Below are 14162 nucleotides of genomic sequence, written 5' to 3'. Positions count from 1 at the left end.
AATCTATGAACCAAGCATCTTTCATTCAACCAATGTGTGCACTTGCTATAAGGCAAGACTTTTGTGTACCCCAGGGCATTAACAAAGCTTAAGTCACATGCTGACTCAACAAACAGTAGTGACTGGTTCTAAGAATGATGAGAACCCACATGATCTAGTTAAGGATACATTTTTAAGAAGCCTAAAAAAATTAAAAAACAACAAAAACAAACCTAGAAGCCTAGGGCTGGAGCAAAGGCACAGCAGATAAAGGCACTTGCTGCTAAGTCTGATAACCTGAGTTTGCTCCTCATATTAACCCATATGATAGAAGAAAGAACTGACTACTATAAGTTGTCCTCTGGTCTCCACACAAGTGCCATGGCTATACATATACATATATACATGCATAACATGTATGTGTATGTACACATAAATAAAATGTACTTCTTTAAAATGAAGGAAGGAGGAAAAAAAGAGAGGAGACAGCACACCTTTAAAGGATAATTTAATCCTTTCTGAGTTGGCTGCAATCTTCTAAGGTAGGTACTGAAGAGTGATCAATATCACTTAACTCTCAACTGTTTTGAATTAGTGTTAATATTATGAGGAAGGAATTATTGAAAACTGATCATTCACACATAAAAACTAATAGAAATAATTTTGTGTAGGCATTTTAAAAATGATTGTCAGAATTTTGTTTCTAGACGGGCAGTGGTGGCACATGCCTTTAATACCAGTGTTTGGGAGGCAGAGATAGACAAATCTCTCTGAGTTCCAGGCCAGTCTGGTCTACAAAGCAAGTTTCAGGACAGCCAGGGCTACAAAGAGAAACCCTGTCTCAAAACACAAAAACAAAAAAAGAATTTTGTTTCTAATGAACAAAACTACTGACAACTAAGCTGTATAAAAATATATAATCTATCTCTTCAAAAGATTTGAGTTGTATTTTTAGTTATGTATATATGTGTATGTCTGAGTTTGGGTTTGAGCTGGAGTTAGAGGCAACTGTTGGTGGATGCTGGGAACTGAATTTAGATCCTCTACAAGAGCAGTATGTGTTCTTAACCTCTGGACCCATCTCTCCAAAACCAAAACTGTATCTCTTTAAAGGCACTGAACAACTAATACAGACTATGGGACACAGTTTGAAACAGCTCTCCAAAAGCACACTTCTAAAAGAAACAACTGTGGCACTGACAGCAGAGCAGAGCCTCTAAGAGCCAGATAGGGTAGCAAAAGTAAGAAATCCAGGATGCACCAAGAAAACACCCGGTAACAAGATCCTCAAGGACCATATTCTTGGGGAAATGAAGACTTTTAAATAATCTAACCTTCAAAATTTTATACAATCTCACTTTCTGTTACTGCATAAAATGATGCAGGACTGTAAGTATCATTAGTTACCTGCCTCTCATAAGGAATCACCCTTGAATTTCTGATCTTGTCTCAACCACCCAAGTGCTGGGATTACACCTATGGTGCTGAGGAATGAGCCAAGGGCCTTGTGCATGCTAATCAAGCACTCTACCCACTTAGCTACATCTCTAGTCCCAGTCGATTCATTATTCGTTTTAATAGAACATATGGCATTTAACACTAATACACAAGGGAATGGCTTAAAAAAAAAAAAAAAAACAGACAATAGATCTAGGTCTTCAAGGTCCAGATACATGAGCTATTAGCTACTGAACTTATTCAAGGGCTTAAATGACAGCCGGGTCTACAAAGTGATGTCCAGGACATCCAGGGCTGTTACACAGAGAAACCCTGTCTCAAAACAAAATGAAGGGAGGAGGAGAGAGGGGGAGAGGGGGAGAGTAAGAGTTGGGGAGGGAAGGAGAGAGAGAAGGGGGGTAGAGAGGGGGAGGGAGGAATGGGGAAGGGAAGGAGGGAGGAGTGGGGAGGGAGGGAGGGAGGGAGGAGGGAGAGGAAGAGAAATAGACATATAGAAGCACAGAAGTCTAACTACACATAACCATTTGAACAACTAATGGTCAGCAGAAATAGCTAGAAGAGCTGAAGGGCTAGCCTATAAAACAATCTTGCAGTTTCTCTCACTGTTTCTACCTGTGCTCAAGAGAAGTCAGTCCAAGTATCCACCAACAGACATGCACAAGAATCCTTATAGAAAATTCACCATTGTCAAAATCTAGAAACACCTAAGCATCTCTCGACTGTTGTTTGGATAAATAGTGGTATGCTAGATACAATTTTTGTCAGGCATGGTAACACATGCCTTTAATACTATCATTTTGTAGGTAGAACCAAGTGGATCTCTGTGAATTGAAGGCCAGCCTGTTCTACATAATGAGTTCCAGAACAGCCAAGATTATGTGGAGAAACCCTGTCTCAATAATAATAAAGTAATAAAAATAATAAAAAATAATAATGATTAGTAGTAGTAGTGGTGGTGGCAGTGGGAACCAGGGACTGAACTCAGGCTTAGTGGTAAACACCTTTACACACTGAGTCATCTTGCCAGCCCTTGTTTTGGTTTTTGAGACAATGTCTCAAACAGACTAGCCTCCAATTCCGTAACTAAGGATGGCCTTGAACTTCTAATCTTCTTGTCCCTACCTCCCAAGTGATGATAGAAGAAGTATGTACCATCACCCTACCCTCCAGTTTGTATAGTCCTAGGGATCAAAGCCAGTGCTTAACAAATACTAGACAAGCATTCTACAAACTGAGCTACATTCCCAGCCAGCAATTCTTTTTTTTTTTTCCCCCAGCCAGCAACTCTTAACTTCGTGTTCATGAGGTTCTTATGCAGCAAGGAAACCAAAGGAAACACAAAAAAAGAGAATCAGAGCCCTGAGAGCACCTAAAATGCACTAAATACATTAAGTGATTATTTCAGAAAAAAAAAAAAAAAAAAAACCCTGAATAAGATCCTGGAGAGATATATAGCTCAGCAGTTAAGAAACTTGCTCTTCCAGAGGACCTGGGTTTGGTTCCCAGCATACACATAGTGGCTCACAACTATCCACATAACTCCAATTCCAGGGGATCTGACCCCTTCTCCTGACCTCCCAGGAGACCAAACATGCATGTGGTACACATACATACAAGCAGGCAAAACATTCATACACATTTAAAATATAAGTAAATCCTTTTTAAAATAGCACAGAAAGATCAGTAAACACTTACCTCAAGAGAAAATAAAACTACCAAATCTTCAAAGCAAAAGAAATAAAGTAACTATACTTTTTGAATTTTTAAATGTAATTTTAACAAGCCAGTCATCTCTCACCTGGTGGCTTGAGTCCTCGGTGTTCTGCTTGATAAAGTCCTCTAGCTCCTGTTTCTCTTTCATTGTCTTCTCCAGCTGGTCATTAGCTTGCCTTAGCATGACCTGCAGTTTTTTCACCTATATAATTTTAAAAGTCAACAAGAAAGAAGTGGTTGGGTTTTTGCTGTTGTTATTTACAGTGGCACTAGGAATTAATTCCAGGGCCTCATGCACGCTAGGCAAGGGCTCGACCAACTGTGCTACACCCACAGCCCACAACTTTTTTTGTAAATTAAAAATAAGTCAAAAAAACTTGAGAAGTTTCATAAACTTGTCAATTCAGAAAGGAATGGATGACCTCAAGAACTACATCGTGCTTTACAGTTAACAACAACTTTTCACATACATAATCTCATTTGAAAACCTCTTCTCTGCTAGGCCCTCTAGGATCTACAATTGGCTTCCCTGTCTACTCTATCCCCTGCCTCTGATCTTCAATTCACGAGGACCCTATAAATTTTATAAAAGTGAAATCACAATGATTTTCCTACTTAGAAGCAATAATGTCTCCAAAGTTGCCAGGCTTAACCTTAATGTCCTCTGATGATCACCTCTCCTCACTGGTCTCACCTGGCCATCCTTTGTGGCTCCTTCTCCCACTAGTTTATAAACTCCCATAGCAGTCACATGTCCTGGAACATTTCTCCCTCATGACTCTGTACATTTCCCCTCGTTGAATATACGTTCTCCTTACCTAATTCTCTTAATTTGAAAACAGGCTCTGAAGCAAACACAGAAATGCTGCCTTTCCTGAGCCTACAGCTAAGCTGCACACCGTCCTCTAATCTAAATGTTCATCTCTAGGAATGAGCTGGACTGAATTTATGTTTTGTTTGTAATGCTGAAAGCTCCTTATGGGTCAAAACCATCTTTTAGCTGTATCTGAATTGCTAGGATCCAGCAAAACACCAGGCATACAAGAAGCATCAATAGAAGTCTACAGAAATAACTAAGGAATCCAAGACGACTCTTTTCCTTGTAAGGCTATCAGAAGCCAATGTATTATCTTAGTTTTATAAGTAGCTTGAAATTTTCACCTGTAAACTATCAATAAAAAAAGACTACAGATGAGGAACTAAATACTAGTGACATTTGAAAATACAAGATCATCATTCTAACCTCCTTCAGGTTCTGATGGCAAAGGCAATAAATAATCTTCATAACAATCGAGAAAAATACTAACTTTTCTTGACATGCTTTCACAAGGCTTACTCTTGTTAAATTCTATATTGTTTTTAAGTGTTACCAATGTCATACTATTCTACTCTGTACTTGGAAAAGAACTTTACCCTTAAGTTCAGCAGTCCAAACCTGTGGAAGCTTAACTTTTGTGCCCTATGGATCACCATTAATCAAATCAACAAATTTACAACAAATAGGCAGTAAGCAGAGAGTCCAGCTAGTTTTTACTCTGTCAGGGGTCACACAGTATATCTTACCTCCCTAATCTATGTACCATGAAGTGCACTGTGGGGGTTTGATCAGGCCAGCATCCAGTTTAGGTGATGGGGCTCTGGGCGACAGGGTGCTGAGAAAGGAGCTCAGGTGCTGTTAGCACCTCTGAGAGCTGAGTTGGCTGGTATGGTGTTGGCATACTAATGAAGCATGGATACCCAGAGTCCTGTTGGGCTCTCACCAGAAATCAGCCGCCACTATATGTGTTAGATTATTCCATAAAGCAGACGGGGACAAAAAAAAAAAAAGACAACTCTGTGCCTCTAATGAAACTCACCTGGTCTCTTGTTTCAGCTTCCTGAATCTGAATTCCTTGTAACTGTTTTTCATAATTGGAACACATATCACAACGTCTACCAAGCTTATTTCCAGCATTATGTACCTGAAGGGCACCAAAATTACCACTTATCAGGCAGAACAAATAACTCTATGTCTCATACTCAAGGAACAAATGCACATTCTTACTAATGTTACTCAGTGACTAGCACAAAGTAAACAATTCAGATTTACAGGAGGAAATTACAATACAGAGTCAGATTCCAATAGTCATAACCTCCAATGTGTATTGTATGAAAACAAAGGACACAACTTAGCACCAAGGACCACAAAATACCACAAAGCAAGCAAAAGGTGCTATACCATGCACTCAATGCTATCTAACCAATGGGGAGAAGTGAAGGAAGGCAATGCCAATTCCCCATCACCAGTTCCAGTGACACACTGGATATGACACTAGTAAGTGGCATGTTCTTTACATGTCCTGCATAGCTCAAGGACAGCAGTTTATTTAGGTTCATCAGGCTGCTCCACTAATTCACTGAGTGCTTCTTTAAAGAGAAGTAGCCCTGAGTAAGGGAAAGCACTAATGTCAGAAAAACTAAACTCTAACCCAGATTTTACTTGATCTTTCTGAGCCAGTTTCTCCATCTGTACTGGGGACAGTTATGACCTGATTGCCTCATTATAATCATAAAGCTCAAAGAGACGAAGTATGTGAAAAGGCATGGAAATCTGTAAAGCATTGTGCAATTACAACTTACATCCCCCCTAACCCCCCACCCCAACAGACTTTCTCTGTGTAGCCATGGCTCTCCTGGAACTTCCACTGTAGACCAGGCTGGCCTTAAACTCAGAGATCCTCCTGCTTTTGCCTCCCAAGTGCTGGGATTAAAGGCATGCGTCACCACCACCTGGCACAACTTACAATCTTAACTTTAAGGAAAACTGCCCTTCATCAAGGCTGCCTTTTTTTTTTTTTTTTTCTCTCTCCCATGTTTCCAATCCTCCTTAAACCCACTCTTTGTATCAGGGGCTTAACCACTTTTGCATTTTAGAACTAAAGGAAAAATGAGTAAGTGAATCATAGCATATACTCAGCTGCAGTGACCTGAAAGCCCAAATTCAGACTGCTCTATCTATGATGCTTGTTAACACCACTGGGCAACCAGCTTTCTGTGACTGTCATACAGAAGAGACAAAACAGATTTGGCAAGGGATGAGTATGTGCTAAAGCACACTTGCTAGCAGCACATGCCTGCACTGACTCCAGAAACTATCTACTGCCTCAACAAGGAATACCAGAGTTACTAATCCCTCCAGAGTTTCAGAGAGCAAGATGTGGTGGCACACACCTATAATCCCAGCACTGGAGAGGGCAGGTAGGAGATCAAGACTCATCCTCTGAGTTTCAAGGTCATCTTCACCATATAGTATGTTGGAGGCTAGCTTGAGCTACATGAAACTCTGTCTCAAAACAAAAAGAGAACAAAAGAAATATGTTGAGAATAACTCACCTCTTTCTGCAGGAGATTCCATTCAGTCTCACTCACTAATCGGTAACCACTGGGAGATACATATGCAGTCTCCATACCCTGGGTGACGCTGGAGAGGAGGGATGCAGTCTCCTCCTGTTCAGGTGTCATTGCCTTAATTGCTCTTTCTTGATCTTTGGTTAACATAAAGCCACTTGGCATCTGCAGTGACCCAAGGGACACAGTATCAAAGTTCTCAGACACAGAATCTGCTCCAACCAGCGGTCCAAAATCCGATTCATCCAAGTTTCCAGCAGACTTTGCTTTGTAGTTATAGCCTAATGCTTTTGATTGCAACGAGCTTGAGGTTCCCAAGCTGTCTGTAGACTGTGCTCTCCGGAGTCCATCTTTAAACATGTCACTGTCTGATTTACTGAATGGATCTCCAGATGGTAACAGCAAGTCTGCATCTAAGGAATGGACTGACCCATGGGTGCTATCTAAATGCTCCTGAAATGTAAAAACATGTATTTTCAAGTTAGATAATTCTCTGAACCCCAAAAGAGAAAAGCTACCACGTCCTATATATATTTTGTCACACATTACACATAATAACCATTTTGCTGCTTTGACATGATCACTGAACAGCTATTTATCAAATAAATCTCTTCTGTATGCTGGGCACTACTCAAGCACAGGTTAGATGTATAAACAAAATACAACTTCTGATTTTAAGATATGTACAGTTTCTTGAGAGGTTAAGCAAGTAAACAGGCTCTTACAATACTATTATAACAATACAAGACAGAGATGAACTCCATGCTCAGAGGCCTCAAGAAGAAACATCTGTGTTGTGGAATATTATTTAACTAGGCAAAGATGTGTTACTTTTGTTTATGCTGCATTTATTTAATTATGTAAAGATGTGTTGCATTTGTTTCACCTTGCCTGCCCAAGGCACTTATTAGTCTAATACAAAGCTGAACAGCCAATAGCTAGGCAGAGAAAGGATAGGTGGGGCTGGCAAGCACAGAAAATAAATAGGAGGAGAAATCTAGGCTTGAGAGAGAACAAGGGAAGAGAGGAGAAAATGACGGAAACTCCCAGGGCCAGAAGCCAGCCAGACACCAGCCAGACTAAATATCAAAAAGAAATAACAAAGAATAGAAGAAGAAAAGAATAACAAAGAAATGTAGTGAGTTTTTTTTTTTTAATTATATTCTATTTAAATGACTACTCCTGGGCTGAAGAGGTGGAGCTCAGTGGTTAACAATACTGTCTACTCTTGCACAGGACCCAGCTTTGCACAGGACCCATTCATCACCTATATGAATGGCTCACAACCACTTCTAACTCCAGTTCCAGGAAATTCATTGCCATCTGCTGACCTATGCAGGCACCTGCACACATGTGATACATGTGCTATATTCAGGCACACACACACACAAAATAAATTCTTCTTAAAAATATTAAAATGGCAGTTGGGTGTGATGGTGTATTCCTTTAATCCCAGCACTCAGAAGCAAGAGGATCTCTTTGAGTTCAAGGCCAGCCTGATTTACAAATCGAGTTCCAGGACAGCTAGGATTTAAGTACATAAAGAAACCCTGTCTCAGAAAGCACACCCCCCCAAAAAAAGATTAAAATGACAATCATTTCTTTTAATTAATTATTTAAATTTTATGTGCATTGGTGTTTTGTCTACCATGTTATGTGTAAAGGTGTCAGATCCCCTGGAGTTGTAGTTGTAGACAGTTGTGAGCTGTTGGTGGGTGCTAGGATTTGAACATGGGTCCTCTAGAGGGCAGCCAGTGCTCTCAACTGTTAAGCCGTCTTTCCAGTCCCTACAGTTCCTTATATAATGTCATATCCCTGCTTTTTAAGACAGGATCTTATTATGTAATGTCAAAATGATCGAGTGGTCTAAGACAGGGTCTCATTATGTAGCTTCGACTGACTTAGAACTCATAAAGATCTGTCTAACCCTGCCTTCCAAGTGCCATGACTAAAGGCATTGTGCCACCATCTTAGACATACTATTTGTTTTAAATATCCTTTTATGGACCAACTAGAGGAGACTGGGGAATGCACCAGCTAACTTCATTGTTTTTTATTTTCAAGTGTTTTAAAACTATTATCTGATATAATGAAAAGTTGATTATTTTTATGCTAATTTTTTTCAAATATTTTCACTCATCTGAAATTTAAAAAGCTGGGAAAACAAACCTAATTTAATTAAGCTAATGATGGCAAATGTCCCAAATAATAACAAAACTAGATTGGCACCCACATGCTGACTCACAAACATATATTTAAACTCTAGTCCCAGAGGAGCAGAAAGGTTGAGTCAGGTGTAGATTAGAAGAAAGGATACGTGATAGGTAGGATTTTAGTTAGGGGGGTGGTAGGGGAGGAAGGGAGGGAGAAGGGAACTGGGATTGTCATGTAATTCAATCTTGTTTGTAATATAAAATAAAAAAAGAGCATTTTTTATGATGAATGAATTTTGCATTTAATAATCAATATATATATAATATAATATAATAATCAATATATACACACACACATACATAGCTTCTAATCATTTTCCTAGTAATGATTGTAATAGAAACAAAATATTGAAATTTTGAATGTAACATTGTCTGATCAAATGAAAAAATAAATTAGATTTCAGTTAAATAAATAAATAAATAAACAAACTCTAGTCCCAGAGGAATCCAACACTTCATACACAGGGTGTACAGACATACATGAAGGCAAAATACCCACATACACAAAATAATATAATAAAATTAACTTAAAAAAATAAACTACTGCCAGACAGTGGTAGCGCACACCTTTAATCCCAGCACTCAGGAGGCAGAGGCAAGTGGATCTCTATGAGTTCGAGACCAGCCTGGTCTACAGAGCGAGTTCCAGGACAGCCTCCAAAACCATAGAGAAAGCCTATCTCGAAACCCACCCCCCAAAAAAACACTACTGTGATCACAGATACTATAGTGACACAATGACAGTGGGAACAGAGATGACAGGTGTGAGGGCCACTTAAAGAAGTACTAGTCTATCACCTTAGCAATAGCATGAGAAACACAAATAGCTAAGGGAAGTAAAAACTTCCTGAGCCACCAAGATGGTTCAGCTTTTATAGGCATTTGCCACTAAGCGTGATGATCTGAGCTTTACCTGAAACCACTTGGTACAAAAGACCCCAATTTCACAAGTTGCCACGGCACATACGGTCTCGCCCAGATAAATAATAAATACAAAAACAAAAGACTAATCTGTGGTCTTTCTAATATATGATTCTACAATATTTTACATCATCTTAAAATTTTTAATGCCTATAAACTTAGCTGTTCTTTTCCTAAGGACTTAAATAATAAAATACATTACAGTGATTTTTGTACAAGGAAAATTTTATATAAAATTGCATTACAGTATTATTTAATAAAAACATTTACAGCAGCAAAAAATATAACCAAGTTGATAAGTGGTATATTAGTCATGCTTATATTCTGTAGGCAGAGACTATGCATCCTAGCACTAGCTATTGCCTACTTGGAGACAATCCTCACATGTAAATTGGAAAATCTCAAATTCATACTCCCAACCATTCCTTTATCCAATTTTCACCAAGCCATTATTTCCCCTGCCCCAAATCACCCAAGAAAAGGTAGGTTCCAAACAACTAAAGCAAGTTCCTATGGCCCAAAGGCTGTCAGAATTATTCAAACTGGCCAGTCCTGAGTTTCTCCCTATACCTACAAGGCATGCCAGGGCTCTCATTTCTATGAGAGCCAGGAGCTGAGGGTGCCTATCAGTTGTACAACACAGGTTTAACACATACTAGGCCTGAGGAAAAAAAGACAAAACAGGTTAACAGCAAGGTACAGACCCTTTCATGCTGTCAGGCACCTCGTAAATTAAAACCTGGCAACAAAGTAGTAAGAAAATGGCCAAAGGGATTATGGTGCATTAACACATTAAAATTCTATTGAATGCATTAAAAAATTTCAGGGTTTCAAAACCTTAACGTAGATTTAAGCAAGGAGGAGCATTCATAAGCATGTAGACACATGTTGAGTCTGTTTGCAAAGTATCAGACAGGCAAGATGTCACATGGCTATAATTCCAGCACACTGAATGTAGAAGCAGAAAGCTCAGACGTTCAAGACCAGCCTGGGCTTTATAGGTCTGCGTCAAACAAAATAAAGCAAAGCAAGCAAACAAAACAAATGGGAACATATTTATAATATCTATGGAAAAGGAAAGAGGAAATAAGAGAATGACACATGCCAAAACATTACAGTTTTCTCTGGGTGGTCAAAACAATTATTTTTATTTGTATGGCCTTTCCTGCACTTCAGAAGTACCCCATAATATTTTCCTATTACTTTCATAGTGAAAAAGCATATTCTAAGTACCAAAATAAGGATAACATATTCGAAAATATTAAATGTCCTTAGCAATTAAATCTAAGTCTCCAAAACATTCCATATTAAAGTTGAAAACACGCATACACATGGTGAAGGTGAGAGTTGCTACTACCAAGAACCAAACCCAGAGCCTCATGCATGCTGGTCAACATTCTGTCATGGAGCTGCAGCCTCTAGCAGAAAGTCTAAAATATATTTTAATGGACGGAAAATGATATACATAGTATGAGGAAGTTGTTAGAAACAGAAACAAAAATAAAAGAAATACTTCTTTATGAATCACAAATTTTTCTTTTCTGTTTTCCAGACATTCCTGGATAGATTACTGCACGATGCAAATGTCATGTAATATCTGGCTGAACAAAAAGGGACTCTCTTCTGGGAGTCTAAGTATTAAGAAAATGCAGAGCAAAAGCACCAATTGGTCCTTAGGGTAGGCTCCAAAACAAACAAAACAAAGTACAAAAATAACAGCATGGTATTCAGTGTCTATTAGAATTAAAAAAAAAAATCAGTTCTAATATTCAAGCTATCAATAGAGATGAAAATATAAGCCACCAGGAACTGTATGTACTACACATGACTCAAAGTAAATCTGCAAACTAAACAGAAACAAGATAGATACCTGTTAGGAAAATGTACCCAACTTAACTGCAACTGTTCACCAGCTGGGAAAGGAGGTAAAAGTTAGAAAAGTGTGTATGACCAAATCCCCCACTCCATCTTTCCAATGCTGGAGATCAAACTAGGGCCTTACACTTGTTAAGCAAGCACTCTACTACTGAGCTGTAGCTATGGCATTTGTAAGTACGAAATCATAAGCAACAAGAATGGCATAAACAACACAAGTATGGACCACAAGCAGCCAGGCCTAACTGTAATGAAGTAAGAACCAGGGGTAAAGCTAAAAAGGGCCATTCAACTAGGAAAGGAGGGTCCTTAACTTTGATCCCAAAGGCACTAGGCACTAGAAGTATTTCCTTTACTAAAGAGGGAGCATCAGCATGAGCTGTGAAGGATGAGCAGGAGAATTTTAATAGTCAGATAGAGGAAGGCAAGCATTCCCAATGAAGGAACCAACATATGAGTTGGAGAGTTTGGAACAAGAGAAAGACCAATATGGGTATTAGGAGACTCTGGCCCAGAGAGATCAGTCAGTGGGTAAAGGCACTTGCTGCCAAGTCCAAAGACCTAAGTTTGATTCCCAGGTCCTACCAGATAGGAGGAAAAAAAAGTCCTGGCCTCCACATGCATGCTGAGTGTCCCCCACCCCACCCCACTCCATGTATTAAAATAAATGTTTCCTTGTTTGTTTTAAAGAAAATACTTCTTGGGGTTAAAAAGATGGCCCAGTGGTTAAAACACTTGTTGCTCCTGCAAAGGACCTGAGGTTGGTACCCAGCATCCATGTCAGACAGCTCACAACCACTTTAAAACTCTAGCTTCAGAGAATGTGATGACTTCTTCTAGACTCTGTGGGTACCTGCAAGCACATGTATAAGTTCACAAACCCACACATATGTATGCACAAACACCCAATTTTAAAAATTAAAATTAGCCGGGCGTTGGTGGCGCACGCCTTTAATCCCAGCACTCAGGAGGCAGAGGCAGGAGGATCTCTGTGAGTTCCAGGCCAGCCTGGTCTCCAGAGCGAGTGCCAGGATAGGCTCCAAAGCTACACAGAGAAACCCTGTCTCGAAAAACAAAACAAAAAACAAACCAATAAAAATTAAAATTAGTATGTGTCTAATGTGCTGCTAATAGGAGATAGGAACCCAAAGATGGATTTTGTTTCATAAGGATAAACAGTTTAATGTGTGGCTTTGAATGAACCCCTGTCAAAATAATTTTTTTTTAAAAAAATTAAAATTAGAAAGAAAATTCTTCTTGCAAATGGTTTCAACAGTCTATGTACAGAATTTCTACTAAATGACATAGATTATGGTAGTCAGGGTTGATTTTGCACACCAGAGTGGTCTGACCGCAATCACACTAAAGGAAGAGAACTTGACAGTAATGCTGAGAGTACAGTAGATTCTGTATAAGAAGTCAAAGGCAGGAAAATCAATGCAGAGGCCCTTACCACACGATAGGTATGAGATGACAGACCACAAGCACAACATCTGACACACTGCATCCCTGGGCCCCTCAGTCTTCCCCTTCCCAACATTTGCACTCTTCCTCGAAGCTTCAATGAAATATGTCAACCTTTTACCTTCTATTTTCAGAACTTAAGCCCTAATACTGGAGCTGAACAAGTGGCAAACTTCTTTAACCAATCCCAATGTTCAGAAAGCTGAGGAAGGAGTAATCTTGAGAGCAAGGTCAGCCTGAGCTACATAGCAAGACCCTGTCGTCCTCCCACCAATATGTATAATTCACATTAAAAACAGACAACAGGAGCTGGGAGGTGGTGGTGCATGCCTTTAGTCCCAGCACTTGCGAGGCAGAGGCAGGTAGATCTCTGTGAGTTCGAGACCAGCCTGGTCTACAAGAGCTAGTTCTAGGACAGCCTCCAAAGCCACAGAGAAACCCCATCTGGAAAAAAAAAAAAAAAGAAAAGAAAAGAAAAAAGACAACTGGCTGCTCTTCAATGTGGGTTTGATTCCCAGCACCCATTGGGATATCTCAACCATACATAATTCCAGTCCCAGGAATCTGAGGCCCTCTTTTGGCCTCTGTGAGCACTACATGCACATGGTGCATAAGCATACAAGCAGGCAAAACACCTATATTTAAATATGCATGCATATATGTGAATATAATATATATGTATACACACACACACACACACACACACACACACACCCCACCAATCTATTTTTAAAAAGACATCAGGCAAAGCCCTCACTGTTGGGGAATGTTATTTTTTTGGATGGGGGGAAATGTTATTTTAAGGTATGTTGCTTTTGTTTATGTTGCATTTGTTTTACCTCTGTGAAGCTGTGATGCTTTGCCTGTCTAAAACACCTGATGATCCTAATAAGATCTGAAAGGCCAATAATGAGGCAGGAGCAAGGATAGGCAAGGCTGGCAGACAGAGTATAAATAGGAGAAACGAGGAAGAAAGAGCCATGAGAGAACAAGGAGAGAAGGATGGCAGGGGCCAGCCACCCAGCCAGCCTGCCAGCTAGCCACAGAGTAAGGAAGGAAAGTAAGATATGCAGAAGTAAGAAAGATAAAAGCCCAGGGGGAAAAGCTGGCTAGCAACAAGCCAAGCTAAGACTGGGTATAAATAAGTAAGAA

General features: G+C 39.6%; 1 protein-coding gene across 4 annotated transcripts in view; it reads right to left on the bottom strand.

The window, feature by feature from the left end:
- Positions 1–14162, bottom strand: part of Rabep1 (rabaptin, RAB GTPase binding effector protein 1) — an 80445-nt gene that overhangs the window by 14594 nt on the left and 51689 nt on the right. For 3 of the 4 annotated variants that reach the window (XM_027426885.2, XM_035447976.1, XM_035447974.1), the window contains 3 exons: positions 6523–6990; positions 5007–5111; positions 3236–3352 (listed from right to left, as the gene is read on the bottom strand). In XM_027426885.2, coding sequence (XP_027282686.1) covers positions 3236–3352; positions 5007–5111; positions 6523–6990 — 690 coding nt within the window. The remainder of the gene's footprint in view (positions 1–3235; positions 3353–5006; positions 5112–6522; positions 6991–14162) is intronic. The other variant, XM_035447975.1, reaches the window with a different exon arrangement.

This window comes from Cricetulus griseus, chromosome 7 (genome assembly GCF_003668045.3).
Source record: "Cricetulus griseus strain 17A/GY chromosome 7, alternate assembly CriGri-PICRH-1.0, whole genome shotgun sequence".
Taxonomy (NCBI): domain Eukaryota; kingdom Metazoa; phylum Chordata; class Mammalia; order Rodentia; family Cricetidae; genus Cricetulus; species Cricetulus griseus.
The sequence above is the reverse complement of the archived record's forward strand: the minus strand, read 5'-3'. Positions and strand labels throughout refer to the sequence as shown.